A 17,094-nucleotide genomic window follows, 5' to 3' on the forward strand; every position below is an offset into this window, starting at 1 on the left:
GGTGCCGGGGGGGGGGGGGGTCCCGCCGCTCCCGCCCCGTCCCCTCGCAATAAAGTCTCTATTTTTCCACCCCGCTCCCGCTCCGTCTCTGCCGGCCCCGCCCCGGCCCCGCCGGACTACATCTCCCATCGCCCCCCGCGGCGCCGCCGTGACGCTAGGCTGACGTAACGCCACGGGGCGGAGCTACCCGAAGGGAGGGCGGGTGGAGGGTGATTGGCAGCTGCTATCACCAATGGGCTGCAGGCGAGGAGCGGAAGGGGTGGGCGGATCCGGAAGCGGAACGGGTAAAGGCGGAAGTGAGGGCCGGGGCCTGCGAGACTCACCTGCGGCGGGGAGCGGCGCTCCGGGCGGTGAGTGCGGCCGCGGGGCAGGGCCCTCACCGGGGGCCTCACCGGGGGCCTCACCGGGGGCCTCACCGGGGGCCTCACCGGGGGCCTCACCGGGGGCCTCACCGGGGGCCTCACCGGGGGCTGCGGCCTTTGCGGCCGCTCGGAGCAGAGCTCCGGTCCCCGCCCGCCGGTCCCGCTCGGTGTCCGGGGGGGCGGCTGTAACCGGGCACGGGGCTGCGCTGGTCGGGAGCAGCGGCGCGGCCGCGTCGGCCTGGAGGGAAGCGTCGCGCCTGCACTGGGGCCCTCCCGGCGCAGGATGGGCTCCGTGCGCCGAGCGCGCCGGGGCCGCTGTGGCCCCTTCCCGTCCCCTTGGTGTCTCGGGCTGCAGTGGCCGCTTGGAGGTGGAATGGGGCGTGCGGCTCTGTGGGGATCGCGGTGCTGCCGGGCTGTGTCCTACCCGGGCAGGGGCTGAGGCGGGGGTAGGAGCTCCGGAGGTCCGAGAGCCCGGGCAGAGCCGCCTGCGTGAAGGATGTGACTGTGTGTGCTGGAAGGAGGTTCCGGTGGGATGGGGGCCGTTCTGGGTTGCTGCTGGTGGCAAACACAGCCCCTGTCTCCCTGTAAGAGGCCGTTGTGAAGTGAAACCCGCGGTGCTGCAGCCTCTGGAGCAGGGCACAAAGCCTGCGAGGAAGTTTTGTGGCTCGCCTGGAAGGAGACGCGGCTGTGCCCAGGCGCAAGGGTGTCCTGGGATCCTGAGCTGGGAGCCGTGCACGACCCTGCAGCGGCCAGCAGTGCGGGCTGTAAGCGAGCAACAGGTCTGTGGGGCTACATCCTGCGGGAGCTGCTCAACGCTGGCAGCGCTCGAGGCGCTGCTGTGACTCCTGGGGCTGGGTGGGAGCTGAGAGGAGCTGCTCCCTGCCAGCAAACTGGGACTCTTACTGTAAACTGGGCTGCCAGCGAGCCCGAGCCCGGCGCTGACCCCGGCTCAGCCAACCTTTAGCGTGTTGCTTTTGCGTGTGGCTGGGGCAGGTCTGACCTTGACCGCTTCCAAGCGTAACGAAATCGGAGGGAAGCGGCTATGCCAGGTACTATTTTAAGTCCGATGTGGAACAACTTGCGTCTCCTATTCTTAGCTTTTTGTGCGGTGGGTCAACACATACTTGAGCTGCCCCGCTTAGAGCGTGACATCAGATCTGCTGTGCGCTGGGTTTGGACTCCTGAGCCTGTGCTGATGGCAGGACTCTGATGCTTGGTTGAGACCAAAAAAAGGAAGAGGCTTCTGATTCATGTTGGCTTGACATGCTGTGCTGAGTGAACTTTCTTGGAATAGCCATTAATATTCACTACTGCCATGACTCCAGAAGTTTTCTATGGTTTTCTCTCTGCTGAACTGGTTAACAAGGTGAAAGAAATGGGACTGGAGGATTCAGAATAGTGTGTGTAGGCAGCTGCAAAACAATGCTCCTCTTAAATGCATTCTTGAGGTGAGCAGGTAACGCACAAGCCTATCTACACCCTTAAGGGGAAGAAAAGCAAAGCTTAGATTCAGTAACTGGGTCTCGGTGCTGAAATAATCTCACACCTGGGGCTCAACAGTATGCCCAGCCAGTCAACTGCTTTCATAGCAAACAAATCTACCTTTAAAGGTGATCTTTCCCCTAAGATGCTCCAGGCTGATTGAGACAACATTAGGTTTAAGATAGTGCCAGGCAGTGTTGGTCCCTCGAGGCTGTTCAGGGGCTGGTACCCTTCAGGTGAGGGAGCAAGATGAGATGGGCCTCCTGCAGAAGGGTTTAAGTTACTAGAGAGCAGTGAGGGGGAGGCTGGCTTGCTGTGTGGATGCAAATAGAGTAAAATACAGCACTTGTCTAGGTTTAATAAACTAAATGGTTTAGTCCCCTTTGCTTTATGAGGGAAGTCCATAAGGAGTTGGGCAGTGTCTGGAACAAAACTGTCTAGTGATGTATTCATGCCTTGTGTGCTGGACCAAACTTAATTGTTGGGATGAGAAGTGGAATTACCTTCATCACAGCAAAGCTCCTGCTTCTGAAGAGGGATCAGCTTAAGAATTGCTCTAGGCCCTGCTGGTCATCAACTCTTGATCCTGGCTTCAAGTGCTGTGTGTTTAGTGGGTTGGTGTTTAGTGGGTAGGTGGTCAAGGCATCTCCCTGAAAAAGGAGGGGGGAAAGAATGCCAAGTGCTTTCAGACACAGGAAATGAAATGGGAACGCTTCTAATGAAGTGGGTGTAGCCCGGAGTATTTCGGTCAGCATACTTGAAACAGGGTAGAACGTAGAAATGGTGGAGTCAGCTCTTTCCTTCCCTTGGGGTATGAAGTTTGAAGTCCTCTTATGCAAGTGCTGTGAAGTTGTCAGAGTAACACTATGAAAACACTCCAAGTGCTAGCCAGAGACAGTGAGCCTTCCCGAGAGTGACAGTGCTGGCGAAGAATAAAGCTTCGTCTCCATCCTAAGAGGAGCCCTCTCCTCCCCTGGAGCCCAGGAATGAGCTGCTGGAGTACTTCTACATAAACAGATAAGAAACCCCTGGGTTTAATGTTTGCTTTTCTTTGGTAGAGCTCCAAATAAGGAGCTGCCAGGGGCAAGTCTGGAAAAGATATTATGAAGGTCACTGATTCCCTTGCAGTGAAGATGGCAGTTTTGTGCTTTGCGCTGTCGATGATCTTGCCTTCTTGTTCCCAGAATTGTGGGTGCTATGTAAAGGCACACATTGCTGGATTTCTGTGTTATTAAACTGCATTCTGAGGGCATGCTGAGGAAGGGACAGTTTCAGGAGCAGGGGGAGTTCACAGACCCTTGCCTGCAGAATTTAACACTTGGTGCTTTTGTTCAGTTTGCAGCAGGTCCAGACTGGGCTCATGAGTTCCTCCTTTGGCCTCACTGTGCCTCATCTGCTGTGACATGGGCCCAAGTCTTTGCAGTGTCAAGGATAACCAGAAGTACCTAAGCCTGGCTTCACTCTCTGTTCAGCTGTGGTGATCTAAGAGGACAGTAACAGCAGTTTTAAAAGCAGTTAGTCATGCTCTTCTGCAGAATTAACCCCCCTACTGGGTTAGACATGGAACTTCCTTGTGCTGCCACTGTGACCAACATGCTAATAACTGTTGCTGCTGATACCTAGTCAACTGTCTGAGCACTAAAAACCTGTAGCTCCAAGGCAGAATCAGGAAGTGGAATGTGTTTGTACCTCACTGGGTGTTTTCAAGAATTCCTGGTAAAGAATAACCACTTCACACCCTCCTGAGGCGATGTGAATGGGGTTAAACTGGCTAGAAGAAGGCTTGAGGGAGCTTGATAATGCCCTTTCACCCAAGTGCTGCACATCTTGACACAGTCATGTAGGCTGTGATCTTCCAAAGAGTCAGATCAGCTCTGGAGGATGCAAATGTGATTTAAACTGAGCAGTCCCTTTCTGTATATGACTGTGTTCAGAGTTGACCTGGACTGCAGATGATCACAGCACTGCCTGTTCAACAAGCGCCTGTGGTGCCATCCTGTAGGCTCCCCGCACGCAGCCCCTTGCTGGGCTGAGTGGTGGCTGCAGCCCTGGTGGCCTTGAAGGCTCAGATAGAGTTGTTTTGGAAGAGCTGCTGAGGCTGCTTTGGGGGCTGTGGCTTTGCAGGTGTCGGGAAGCAGATATGTGTATCAGAAGCATGGGAAGGAGCTGGGATTACAGAACCTGCTACGCTTGTTCAGGGCTGTGGCTACCAACTAAAAGTAGTTTAACTTTTTGTCAATGTAAATCCTATTTACCTCTAAAGTAAAATGCATTTGCCCAAGTATTTGGGAGGTTTGGACATGAGACTCTGTAGAAAAATGGTGACTGAGCTGATTTAGGTCTGTGAATCTGCACTTTAAGGCTGTAGTGCAGCTCCTCACAACTGCAGTGACTAGTTCCCAATTCAGAGCTGCTACTGAAGCTCCAGGTTACAGCCGTGCTGATCCAGAGACTGAGCCTTTTGTTTGTGGAGGGAAGTGCATGTCGGCTGTAGAAAGATGAAGTATTAAAAGTGATCAGACTTTATGGGGCTGAGGGACTGGGGTCATCAAATCTGTTTCCTGGCTCATCTCTTCTCTAAGAGCTGGGTCTGTGGCTCTTTCCCCTGCAGTGTGGACCCTACCACAAGAAGGCTTTCACAGTGTGTTGGATGCTCAGATTGGCACCTTTTGCTGTGCTAATCCGGGCTAGGGGAGTCTGGTGTTCTGGTGGGTCTCACTCTTGCTGCTGGCCCTGCTCCTGGAAGCTGCTTGTGAATCTGGGTCCCAAAGCTGACTCGCTCCGGGTGGGAGCAAGGTAGCACAAGCTTCCTGCTGGCGATGGCTGGCTGCCCATTCGGTGTGAGGTGAAGCAAAACCACTCGGTAACTTCAGGGCTTCCTTTGCCAAGGAATTCATGTAACACTGTCAGCTATTTAACAAGATAAATACTTCAGTGGGGCTTTTGTCTTGAGGATCTTGATTCTAAGCCAGCAAATCCCTGGTGAAATGGCCTCTTGCATAGCTCGGAGCAGAAGCAGCTCTCTTGGGTTACTGGATACTTCAGGATTGGGTTTCTAACTCTGGCTGGCTTTCAGAGGAGTCCTTGCTGCTGGGTGAACACAGGGCAAAGCCATCGGGTTCTGTAACTTGCGGCAGCTCCCCCGTGTAGAGGGTCTTGTAAAGCACTTATCTTGTGCAGGGGTTAACATGGGCATCTGACAGGAATTGTGCTGTGGAGATTGGGGTTCTTGTATGGGATTGGTTTGTCTCAAACAGCTTTTGTGCTGTTCTCGAGCATCCCAACAGCTCTGGAGAGCTGCCTCGCTCTGGGGGAGGCTGGGGGTGCAGCAGTGCCTTCTCGTTCAGGGCTCTCCAGTCCTTGGGCTCAGTATTCATGGAGTGCACCAAGTCTGTCAGACAGAGAGGTGCATAAACCATGGAAGTGATAGGCTTGGAGTTCTGGACAGCATCAGGCATTGAAACTGAACCAACCAACCAAGAGACTGTGCCCAGAGTTCACAGTAACAAAGCTGGGACTTCTGCCTGTGTGCTGCAGAGCTCCTGCGTGTGCAGGAGGCAGGTATAGGGCAGACAAAGCCCCATCACCTTCTTGGGACAAGCTGCACCTTCAGCCACGGCCACCCCTCGGCACGGTGGCCCTGTAGTTATTTTGGTCTGGCTGACCTGTGGCTCGAGCATGACCTCGTGTTCTCCTGGGGATCTTCCTGTGGACATCAGCAGGAATGCTGAGCTGCTTGTCCTGGTCTCATGGATGTACTTAGTCCGAGACCCCCAGGGAGCAGTTTGGGTCCTTTAAACTGCGTCAATTCCACCCAAACCATCCTGAAGGTCTGGCAGCATCTCATGTGGATGTGAAGTCATGTAACCCCACAGCCAAGCCTCAAACCACCTTTAGGGGATGAGCAGGTTCTCCAGAACTAAAAGTGGCCCAAGTCTCTGGTTGCTTCGCTGCTTGCTCTGGTCAGTAGCTCTCCATGATGACCTGGCCAGGCAGACACCTTTGCCTACTTCTGTTTGGGCTCCTGTAGCACAACCAGATGGAGAAACGAATCGAGATGTGTGAAATATAGGTCGTGGCAAGACTTGAGGATGTCACCAAGCTCACTTCCTTGTTTTGCTCTGGGAATCACCCCTATCGTGTTTCAGGAGGTCATGGCTGGGCAGAGGCATGATTCACGTGGCATTTACTGTGCTGAGTGTTAGTCTGAAACAGCAGCAGAGCTGATAGACTGCCCTGCGAAAGGAGTGCAAGGTTAAACAAGCAAAAGCTGTTCCTTGGCAAACTCCCCTTAGAGGAGAAACTAAAAGGTGGGAAGCTTTTCAGGCTGATGCTCTTGAACCTGGTGGCAGCCAGAGCTGCAAAGTGCTGCTTCCTCACTGTCCAGCAAAACAAGTGGCTAATTTGCTTCCTATTGAGCTTTCTCATCCTATGAAAGCAATGTTCTTCACTGACTTAACCCAGGAGTGGGCAGGTCACTGGAAGCAGTGGCTTCTTCACAGCTCGGGCTCCTGAAGCATCTCGCTGCACTGATGTTACTCCTCATGGTTCCAGTCTGGTGTCAGTGAATGGTACTGGCTAAAGCAGGTTTCTGCCTTGCCTCCTGCTCAAACCAATTTGAGGTTCGGTGCCTCTAGGTCAGAGCACGCGCAAGTGCTTTTGTGTTTTGAACTCTGAAGAGGTTCTCCAGCCCATGGCACTCGTGGGCTATCCCTTTGGATGAGCTCTGACTGAAGTGGCTGTATGTTTCCTGTCAAACTACGGAGCTGAACCTCACAACTGGGCAGGCTTAGCCCTGGAAAGCAGGTATTTGAAACTCTCCTTTGGTATCAAGGCAGCCCTGAGCCTTGTTCACAGGATGTGCTGGTCCAGTTCAGGCCCATTTCGACCTGCTTTAAGGTTTTTATTTGTGGATAGATGCTGAATGTACTCAGAGCACACCCAGAGTGACTTTGGGGGGTACACTCAGAACAAGGACAAGTTGGCTTTTGGGGGCCCGTTTGCAGTTGTCTGTCAACCAGAAGCTTAGGTTATGAGAGCTGAAGGGAAAGAGGCAATGCAGAGCAGATGCAATCAGTTGTAGCATTTATCATTGACAGGAAGTGGGAGTTGTGATGAGTACAGGAAATATGCCTAAATCTGTGTAACTGCACTCCAAGTACTCCTGTTCTCTGCTGGGTGCAGTTGAGCTAAGTGCTTGGGAAGGCACTGAGGCTTCACTTGTGGTTACTATGGATGAACCCCAGCTTGTCTTGCTGTTCTTGCAATGGCTTTGTGCTTCTGCCTTCCTCCTGCTCTAAGGTGCAGTATTTAATGGCTTGGGGTGAGTGCCTCTAAACTACAGCCTACCTATAGAGACTGCCTTTGAATGCCTTGAGCCAAAGGGCTGATGGGCAGCACTGCTTCCCATGACTGCTTACGTGTGGCACTTGAACACCCCTGTGCTGCATTGGTAGTCTGGAGCTGGTGCCTTGTGAATTCAGGAGAGGAGGAAGGAGCTAAAGGTCAACCTCAGTTACCTCTATGAACGGAGTAATTGTTGTTCCGATAGATGAAGCTCTAATAACAGCAATCGGTGTGCTGGCTGCTCTTTACCTGCCTCACCCCAGCGAGGTGAGGCAACAGCCACACACAGTGGAGGTGGTGGGGAGGGAGGGTTGTGTTGTCAACATCCCTTCTCCAAGGAGGCTCGGGAGACCTGAGATGTTGCTGAAGGAGCTGCTGACTGACAGTGGTGCTGTGGTGCTGCACCTCATAGCTTTCCCCCATGGGAAGGAGGCATCACCTGCCTGTGCTGATGGTGGCTGCAGATCAAACCCACCCTCTAGAACTGGTACGGCTGGTCCATGACTGTGTCACTCACTCTTGCCTTCCTTTTCCAGTTGCAACCTGCCTCCAGGTGGATCCCAGCACAGAACCTGCAGCATCCTTTAACTCTCGGCACTCCTGCGCTTAGGCCACCATGGCAGGGCGAGGTGGAGCTGCTCGACCGAATGGCCCAGCAGCTGGGAACAAAATCTGCCAGTTCAAGCTCGTCCTGCTGGGAGAGTCGGCGGTGGGGAAATCCAGCCTTGTCCTGCGCTTCGTCAAGGGGCAGTTCCACGAGTACCAGGAGAGCACAATTGGAGGTGAGGCTGATGCCAAGTGCCTGCAGCTCAGAGATGCCTCATGAATGTGGTCCAGGGGCATCAGAAGTGCTGCTGGCTGCTGGGCTGAGGCTTTTGCTGTCAATATATCAGGCAGGCAGTGCTTTACCTCTCAGTTTACAGTTTGTTAGCGTGAAGATCAGCACAGCAGAGGATAATGCTATGGCAACCGTGTGCTCTGCCTCTGAGGCGTCTTCACTTCCAGAGCTTCAATTCCTGCTTCTAATTAGAACTGATGCCTTCAGCTTGGTTTATAGCCCTTAATTATCTTTTCAGAGCATGACCTGGGATTTGGGGGCTGTTTCTAGCCTGATACTCTTAACTACTTCCACAGCTCTTTCAGGTCTAGTTCTTGAGCTTGACATCATTAGCACGGTGTCACCAATCAAAGGTCAGTCAGCACCTGGGTCTCTGGGCAGTGATATTAGGAGGTATGTACTGAGAAAAGGCTTCATTTATCGCTCTAGTAACCCATGAAGAGCTGTAAGTAGAGCTGTAACTATAGCTTATGGGCAAGCAGGGCTTAATGCTCTGCTGCAGAGGGTCATGTGGGCATTCGGCTGTTCTTCAGTCTGTATCTAGGGCTGGTTGCTTTTCTCCTGGATGTAACACCGGGTATTATACTTGCTGGAACAAGAAAATCACCAGTTACTAAATTGGGGAGTACAGTGTAACTGAGCTGACTTCAGTGCTTTGGCACTCTGGTGCTCTTCAAAGCTAATCCTGGTGGTGATGCAGCTGCACTGGGTAATGTGTGAGGAGGCTGCTGGGGAAGCGACTGGCAGCGCTGCTGCTCCCATGGTTGGCTGCTGCCCAGGCTCTGGGGGCCACCTTCCTGTTGGCTGTGGGGTGGCTCTTGGGCTCCTGTGTGCAAGGAGTGGATGATGTGGCAGAGCTGTGACTTCACAGCACGCAGCTCTGCCCTGGCCCCTGTCTGGGGCTTCTGCTGCCAAAGCAGAACTGCTGCAAGCTCCTGGCTCCTGCTGCAGGGCTCTCCAGGAGGAGCCGAGGCAAACGTGCACCTTCTCTTTCAGCTGCCTTCCTAACACAGACGGTCTGCTTGGATGACACAACGGTGAAGTTTGAAATCTGGGATACAGCAGGACAGGAGCGGTACCACAGCCTGGCACCCATGTACTACCGGGGTGCCCAGGCAGCCATCGTTGTCTACGACATCACTAACACAGTGAGTACTGGGCAGGGCTGTGGGTGTCTGCTGGAAGGAGGTGGCTGTGCTTGCAGCTGATGCTTCTCAGCTCCCTGGAGAGTGGCTGGGTTCAGAGTCCCTGCAGATGCCTGCCTGTAGGTGCTGAGTGTCTGAAAACTGCTCATGGCCTCTTCCTCACTTGTGACCAAGGCTATCTAAGCTGATAAAGGATCCTGCTACAAAGTGCTGTAGAGGCAGAAAACTTCTTACAGGAAAGACCTGTTTGAATCGTATCTTCACTGTGGATTAATAAGAGGCTGCCCTTCCTGACTGCTGCCTCCTGTTTGCTTCCAGGACACATTTGTACGAGCCAAGAACTGGGTGAAAGAGTTGCAGAGGCAGGCTAGCCCAAATATTGTAATTGCACTAGCAGGAAACAAGGCAGACCTTGCTACCAAGAGAGCTGTGGACTTCCAGGTGAGTGGGAATCCAGACCAGTTGTTACCCAAACAAGTCAGGGAAGCAGCTGTTTGCTTAAGTAGGGGAGAGGGTGGCTGTGTGCAAAATGCTTTGAGGGAGAGTGGAAGTTAAGGTTTAATGCTGCTGAGGGACCCCAGGATGCCACCTAAAGTGAGCTGCAGCCTGCCTTTCCTGTGTGCTCCTTTTGCTGGTAACAGTTTGCACTTGCAGCACTTGTAGCTCTTGTTGGTAACAGTTTGAATGTAGAGAATAAGGCCCACAGAGCACAGGCTTCTGTCTTCAGTTTCTCCGGGTGCCTTACTCATTCAGGGCTGCCTTCAGCAGGATACAAAACAGCATCTTTTAGATACAAGACAAGTGAAGAACCATTCCCAGCTTGTTCTGCTCTTTGGAGCTCTTGCTTTGTCTGAGGCAAACCTGCAAGGAGAAGCTCTTATCTCAGACCTCTGCACAGGCTGGCTGGTGGTGCATTGACAGGCTGTATTTCCCCCACCTAACCAAAGTACAAGGTGGTGTGCTGCTCAGGGCAGGCTGTGCAAACACTGAGCTCAAGCGGCTCACAAGCAGCCTGCTCTGCTGTTCCCCAGCCAGGCTGTTGGGATGTTGGCCATGCAGCACTGTCGTGTGTGTCTCCCCAGGCAGGATCAGGGTGCTGGGGCGGGGAATGGCTTGGAAGGGGACAGAGTTCCTTTAGTGGTTAGTTTGCCAGCGAGTGAAGCGTGTGAAGCCTGCTTGGGCCTTCTGTTGGCAGGGTGCCTTTACCACTCCGATGTGATTGTTTGTAGGATGCACAAACATATGCAGATGACAACAGCTTGCTGTTCATGGAGACGTCTGCAAAGACAGCGATGAATGTGAATGAAATCTTCATGGCAATAGGTAACAGCCTGTGTGCTGCAGGGTGACTGGGGTAGCTCGGAACCCCAGCACTGCAGCCCAATGGACACCGTGGGGGCTGCCATCCCTGCTGGCTTGGAGGCTCTGGCTGGAGAGGACCAGCTTGTACTGGTCAAATCCTTGAGTGGTTGGAGCCTTTGCCCAAAGCCTCTTCCCTCTCCCGGTATCTGGGTGTTAAGCATGGAAGGAGTGGGGTTGATTGACAGCCAGCACTCGGAATGGGTTTGTTTCCTGCCCTCCTGCTGCTGGCAGTGCCCAATCCCAAACTGCTGCAGAGGATGGGGCTGAGCCGGGCTGGATGCGTGCAGTGGGGGGGGGGGGTTTGGCCTCGGCACTGGAGCCACCTCACGCCTGGTTTCCTTCCAGCCAAGAAACTGCCAAAAACCGAACCCCAGACCGCGGCGGGCGGCGCGGGCCGGAACCGGGTGGTTGACCTCCAGGAGAGCAGTCAGCCCAGCAGGAGCCAGTGCTGCAGCAACTGAGCAGGCGGCCCCGCTGCCGGAGCCCTGGAATGACGTGACTGGAATCCACGCTAACAAATCGCACTTAACCGTAGAGCGGCCGCTGCCGGTGGCTGCTGTGATTTCTCCATCCCTTTCTGATCATAGGCTGGAGGGAGTTCTTCCACCTGCACCTTTCTGTACAAATACTAATTCAATTCTAAGTCTTAAGTCACTTTTTTAATATATGAACTTCTGCTCTTCCCTCTTCCTGGTGGTGGTGGATGCACGACCTGGTGCCTGCCCAGCCCTCCCGTGGTGGGGGGGCCCCGCGGCACCCAGGTCCCACTGTACTGTAGTTCACTATTGGAAACAAAGGGATATTGAGACTAGACAGCCTTGTTTCAGATCACCTGTATGTAAAAGCTGAGGCTAATCCCGGTATGATACGCCTAGAACAACCACTAAACTGTAGCATTAGAGTGACAAACTGGCTCTTCAGCCACTTATTGACCAAATCAATGATGAGTATTCTGGGGTGGGGCAGAGGGAAGCGAAACTGGTTTCTTCTGTATTTTGTATTGTATGTTTCTTCATGTAACCAATCAGTATCTTGTCAATATAGTACATCCAACGAGCTGCCTGTTGTCTTTCTTTGTGTTGGACTCCAGCATGCCAACTCCTCTTTTCTATCTCCGGTTCTGTCACAATGCACTAATCCTGTTGCAAGTTTTGCAAAAGAAACGAAAATCTTGTATAGAGAAATTGTCCTTTTTTTTGATGGTTGTGATGCCGCTGATGTTGTTAACCCTGCTCTCAATCCACAGGGGTGACGGATGTACAGAGGTGGGGTGGGGGAAGCCTCGGATAACGATGTATTGCGAAAGGCTGTAATTCCACACAGTATGAAGGGAGGTATTAAAATGGCTTCTGTTGCCAGACTCTAACTGATGTTGGCTGCTGCCTAGTGCCTAATGCAATGTCTTATGCACACTGGTATTTAAGAGGAACTGTCGACTTAGTCTTCATCACAAACTTCAGTTTTGTGTGATTAAAACAAGATTTTTATAAACCTTATCCCAATCACCAATGTTCATGTTTCTTAATCAGCTCAACCAGGAGGGGAGTTGGAACCTAACGCTTGTGCTGGGCTTTGGGGGGTGTACAACACCCTGCTCATCCCTAGGGATGCCTTCCTGGCAGGGAGGAGTGGGCTGTGTCCATTCCTGCATCAGCAGCTCCATGGAGCAGCACGAACTCCTTACCATGGGGCTGCAGGAGCCTGCGCTGTGCTGGAGGCAAACAGTGGGGATTACTCATTGCCTGGTATTTCTATAGGGAAGCTACAGCGCAAGTTGGGAAGAGGTGGGGAGCAACGTGTGGAGGGGCTCGGGGATGCTGTGTTTTGAGTGCTGATGAGCAGGGACCACCTCTGTGCCTGGAGGATGAGGCCTTGGAAGATGCTGCTCTCCTGCCACTGCTGCGTGGACCCCCATGAGGGAGACCTGGAGTCAGGGTGGAAGACAGAGCATCCCCTGGCAGCTCTGCTGCTGCTGTGCTTGGCAGAGGGTGAAGGTCGTGATGGGCTGGAGGTCACTGCCTCTCCCTGCTTGTGGGGTGGCCGCTGGAGCTCTGCTATAGCCCAAGTGCCTGCCCAGCCCTGGGGCCTCTGGAAGCTCTCTGTGGTACCTGGGAATGAAGCTGGCTGCGAACAGCCTCGGCTCCTTGGGGCTTCATGCTCTGTCCAAGGGCTTGGTGCCTTGGCTCCTGCTGGCTTTCCTTAAAACCCTGCAAGCAGGGAAGTGTCTGGAGGAGCGCGGTGACTGAATTCCTGATGCCTGGAAGCTGGAGCGCAGGCTCCTTTCCCTGTCAGAGGAACTTGGGCCCCCGATGGGGGACGCATCCGAGGTGTCCTTGCTTCCAGCAAGCAGGGTTTGGACTGGTGCTGCTGGTTTCCGAAGGCAGCAAGAGATGGGTGGGCCTCTGGGAGAAGAGTTTCCCCAATCCCAACTGGGAACAGTCCCATGGGCACCTCGTGCGGTGCTGTTGCCATCTGCTGGCTCCTTTTTCTTCGTTCCTGGGGCTTCATTTCTGAGTCTCCATCCCTGCGATGGGGTCTGGCTGCTTCCTGGGTGTGTGTGAGGGACCTGGATCAGGGCTGGGGACCTGGAGGAGGTCACAGAGCCTCCTCGCTTGATGCTCCACTGCCATAGGGAAGGGCTGTGTGAGCTCAGAGCGGCTTTAGCACAAACAGGCGTGCCTGCGTGTGTGCATACCTGCTGCTTGCCCGGGCCTGAGCAGGGTGTTTATGCCCTGCCTGGATTTGGGATTTGCCCTCCCTGATACTGGGATTGCAGCAGCGGCTCCAGCAGCCCCTTTCCAAGTTGGGGGAGAACGTGCTATAGTGGGGAGACCCAATACCCAGCCGGGCTGTTCAATGTGGCTGTCCCCATTCAGTGGCATCGTCCAGGGAGCGAGGGGCTATAGAGCTGGTGCTGGCAGTAGCATGAAGAGAGAGTGAAGGAGCCTGCTCCTAGGGGAGCTCTGGCTCAGGTGAGTGGGGTCCCCTTCTCTCAGCCGGGGAGATTCCTCCCAACCCCACCACGAGCAGCCTGGCGCTTGCAGGCCCCTTCCCTCCCTTAGGTTGGTCCCATTTTGTGCTGCCATGAGGCAGCATGAGGGGTTCTTCCCTCACTGTCTGCCCAGCTCCGCTGGCGCTAAGAGCTGAGACTGGGACCCAGCGTCCCCATCGCCCAACACCAAGAGAGCACAAGCACGTTCCATGCAAAAGTATTTTTATTGGATACAAAAGCATTCCAGTGTAATGAAAACTGACATCACTGATGGAGCTTGTCCCGGCTAACGCCCGGCACTCGCTCTGGTCCTGCCGCGGGCCGTCGGCTCCCTCCTGTTACGCCTGGGCTTTGGTGGTGGCTCCATCCTGGGCGGCTGCGGCGCTGACCTGGATGGGCACGTTCCTCTCTGGGGTGGCCGGCAGCGCCAGCCGGGGGGCCTCGATGCGGAGCTGCCCCTCCTTGGACAGGGAGCACGTCAGCGCCTCGACGTCCACCTCCTCGGGCACGTCCCACTCCCGCTTCAGCACCTCGTACTTGTAGGAGAAGGAGCCCTTCTCATCGACGTTCTGCGTCTCCTTCTGCCCCACCAGCACCACCTTCCTGCCCACCATCTTCACCGACAGCTGCTCGGGGGTGAAGTTCTTCACGTCCTGGCAGATGGAGAAGCCCTCTCCGGAGCTCGGGGCCAGGGCGGTGCTGGTGCGTGGGGCTCGCTCCATGGCGTTGGCTCCTTGGCTGCTCAGGAGCTGCTCGAAGCTGCTCATGAACTCCCGGGCTTTCTCCATCTCCTGCTGCAGCTCGGTGAAGATGGTCTCTGCGTGGGGCCACAGGGTCCTCACGGTGCCCAGCTGGGTGGCCAGGGCGCTGGAGGCGAATGGTGCGAGATGCATTCGGCAAAGCATCGCTGCTGCTGTCGCTGCTGCTGTCGCTGCTACTGCTGCTGCTGCTGCTGCTGCTGCTGCTGCTGCTGTCGCTGTTGTCCCTTCTTCAGTGGGCTGCGAGCGATCTGCCCCGGCTCTGCCGCTCGCAGCTTTTATTTCCCTTCGCAGGGGGAGTGGCCTCATCCCGAAAAATCACATCATCCTCGGCAGAAGAGCTCAGCTCTTTCCAGCCCGTTCCAGTTCATTCTTCTTACTCATCCACGAGGAGAGGCAGCGCTGACGTCGCGCCCAGCATACCTTTGCCCTTAGTCTTGCGGCTCTGCTCTCCTGGCTTATAATTAGCAGCATCACCTCAGCCTCCAAACGGGATGCCTGAGCCGCCCCTGCCAAAAATCTGTGGCCTTTCCAGCTTCCCAGGCCGGGCTCCTCTCCTCCCTGCCTTCTCCCCCCTCATCTGTGCCCTGATTCCCCCCACTCTGCAGGCAGGGGAGCCCCCCTTTTCCCCCTCCCACCCCTTTGCAGGACCCTCAGATGCTTTGGGGGACCCCAGGCGAGACCAGGAACGGGTCCTGGGCCCCTCCCTGGGCGGGTGCTGAAGGGCCGGGACAGGACCGGGGGTGGCCCCGGAGGGGTCTGGAACGTGCGAGAGGCAGCGGGTGATGTAGGAACGCGTTGATATGGGGCGGGCCTGTCCCCGCTGAGCCCCGCTGCAGGGGCTCGTGGCCGGGCTTTGCTCGCCCCCCGGTCCCGGGGGTGCTGCTGTATCACGGTGGCTCTGCAGAAACCCGAGCTCCCGGCAGTGACCGCAGCTCCCTATTTGCGGCGTGTGACTCGCCCCCGGGGAGCGGGCGCTGCTATTTTGGCTGGTGGATAATCAGCCTCTCAAAAATAGGCGATGGCTCCAGGAGGGTGCGTGGGGAGAGAGCGTTCTGGAAGGGGCACACCCCCGGGCAGGGGAGGATAAAACCCGCTGCTCCCGGCTGCAGCCCAGCACCGCGACAGCCCCTGCACGGAGCAGAGCCGCAGCACACACCGGGAGCACACACCGGGAGCACACAGAGATGCTTTGCCGCTTGCACTTCATGCCGCCCACCTCCAGCACGCTGTTCCCGTGGCTGGGACCCGTCCGCACCCTCTGGCCGCATCCAGGCACTCTCTTCGCGGAGCTGGAGCGAGAGCTGCGGCTGGAGATGGAAAGGGCTCGGGAGTTCATGAGCAGCTTCGAGCAGTACCTGACCAGCGGGAGCAGCGCCAGCCGGATCGGCATCGCCGCGGAGAGAGCCCCCAGCACCAGCGCAGCCCTGACCCAGGGCTCCGGGGAGGGCTTCTCCGTCTGCCAGGACGTGAAGGACTTTACCCCCGAGCAGCTGTCGGTGAAGGTGGTGGGCAGGAAGGTGGTGCTGGTGGGGCAGAAGGAGACGCAGAGCACGGACGAGAAGGGCTCCTTCTCCTACAAGTACGAGGTGCTGAAGCGGGAGTGGGACGTGCCCGAGGAGGTGGACGTCGAGGCGCTGACGTGCTCCCTGTCCAAGGAGGGGCAGCTCCGCATCGAGGCCCCCCGGCTGGCGCTGCCGGCCGCCCCGGAGAGGAACGTGCCCATCCAGATGGGGCCGGCGGTGGCGCAGTCGACAGCCAACACCGACGACGGGGACGAGCGGGCCAAGGCGTGATGGGGAAAGGATGGGGCCGGGCTGAGCCCGGCTGCCGGGGCAGTCTCTGGCCGCAGGGCAGCGGCCGGGGGGGGCTCTGCCCAAACCGCGTGGCTTTTTTGATATTTAATAAATATTCGTGACTTTTATGTGCGCGCTTTCTGTGTTCCTTGCACCGCTCCCGGCTCTGCCCTATACCGTGACCGCAGCCTGGGCACCAGACGGTGCTGGGCGCAGGGCACGGCCCTGGCACCTCTCCCCAGCCCTGCCTCGGCAGAGCAGGGCGATGGAGGGGCTCCAGCGCACGCCCAGCGCTGGGCACCCCGCGGGCACCCTCTGGACACCGGACCCGCATCTTCGCGATCGTTCCGTGCCGTCCCCGCTCGGGGCCCGGCAGCGCCCGCCGTGCCCTTCGCCGTGCCCCCGCTGCTGCTGGCACCTTCCAGGCTCCGCTGGCTCCTTCGCGCCCCGTCCAGCAGCCAAGCCACGCCCCTTAGCGGCGACATGGGCGTGGCCTCCCATAAATGGGCAGGCGGGGCGGGCCCACTCCACATACGTACGCCTGGAGGAGGGACCAAACTCCATATCGGGAGAAGGAGGCGGGGCGAGGAGCTGCAGCCACACCCCCGTGTTTACATGGCGCGCCATGGCTAAGGGGCGGGGCATCATACCAAATATGACTGAGGGGGCGGGGTCAAGCTCCATATTTGGAGGAGGCTGCGGAGGGCGCCGTGAGTACCGGGCGCCGCCGGACCGGGCACGGTACCGGTTACCGAAGGGGATGCTCCTCCGGGTAGCGATGGCCCCGCCCCGCTGGGCTCGCCCCGGGAGGGGCTCTCGGGGTAATCGGTCCCCGCCGCGCCCGGAGCCCGATCCTCCGTGTCCGGTTCACGCCGCCCACAGAACCCCCGCGGAGCCCGGCCCCGGCCCGGGGCTGCGGGCGGCGTGAACCGGCCCCGGGAGCCCCGGATCCGCTTCCCCCTCCCGGCAGCGGCGGACTACGGATCCCGGCGTGCCCGGCGCGCAGGCGCAGT

General features: G+C 56.5%; 3 protein-coding genes across 3 annotated transcripts; 2 read left to right on the forward strand and 1 right to left on the reverse strand.

Annotated features, from left to right (window-relative positions):
• Positions 1–262: 262 nt before the first annotated feature.
• Positions 263–12,031, forward strand: RAB5C (RAB5C, member RAS oncogene family). The gene is made up of 6 exons (XM_065699474.1): positions 263–350; positions 7,727–7,972; positions 9,025–9,176; positions 9,492–9,614; positions 10,403–10,496; positions 10,881–12,031. Exons 2-6 carry the CDS (start codon positions 7,807–7,809, stop codon positions 10,994–10,996), a joined length of 651 nt encoding a protein of 216 aa, XP_065555546.1. The 5' UTR covers positions 263–350; positions 7,727–7,806; the 3' UTR covers positions 10,997–12,031.
• A 1,701-nt stretch (positions 12,032–13,732) lies between these two features.
• LOC136024260 (heat shock protein 30C-like) lies at positions 13,733–14,609 on the reverse strand. Its single transcript, XM_065699473.1, has one exon. It carries the CDS (start codon positions 14,592–14,594, stop codon positions 13,866–13,868), a length of 729 nt encoding a protein of 242 aa, XP_065555545.1. The 5' UTR covers positions 14,595–14,609; the 3' UTR covers positions 13,733–13,865.
• Positions 14,610–15,379: 770 nt separating this feature from the next.
• On the forward strand, positions 15,380–16,209 carry LOC136024042 (heat shock protein 30C-like). The gene has a single exon (XM_065699102.1). The coding sequence runs from the start codon at positions 15,473–15,475 to the stop codon at positions 16,079–16,081; it is 609 nt and encodes a 202-aa protein (XP_065555174.1). The 5' UTR covers positions 15,380–15,472; the 3' UTR covers positions 16,082–16,209.
• Positions 16,210–17,094: the final 885 nt, after the last annotated feature.

Source organism: Lathamus discolor, chromosome 20 (assembly GCF_037157495.1).
Source record: "Lathamus discolor isolate bLatDis1 chromosome 20, bLatDis1.hap1, whole genome shotgun sequence".
Taxonomy (NCBI): Eukaryota; Metazoa; Chordata; class Aves; order Psittaciformes; family Psittacidae; genus Lathamus; species Lathamus discolor.

Bases quoted from the DNA above. Each gene is read 5' to 3' on its own strand.
- LOC136024042 (XM_065699102.1), top strand. From the start codon at position 15,473: ATGCTTTGCCGCTTGCACTTCATGCCGCCCACCTCCAGCACGCTGTTC.
- LOC136024260 (XM_065699473.1), bottom strand. From the start codon at position 14,594: ATGAGGCCACTCCCCCTGCGAAGGGAAATAAAAGCTGCGAGCGGCAGA.
- RAB5C (XM_065699474.1), top strand. From the start codon at position 7,807: ATGGCAGGGCGAGGTGGAGCTGCTCGACCGAATGGCCCAGCAGCTGGG. The intron at 7,973-9,024 runs GTGAGGCTGATG...CTTCTCTTTCAG, and splicing joins CCAGGAGAGCACAATTGGAG to CTGCCTTCCTAACACAGACG. The intron at 9,177-9,491 runs GTGAGTACTGGG...GTTTGCTTCCAG, and splicing joins TCTACGACATCACTAACACA to GACACATTTGTACGAGCCAA.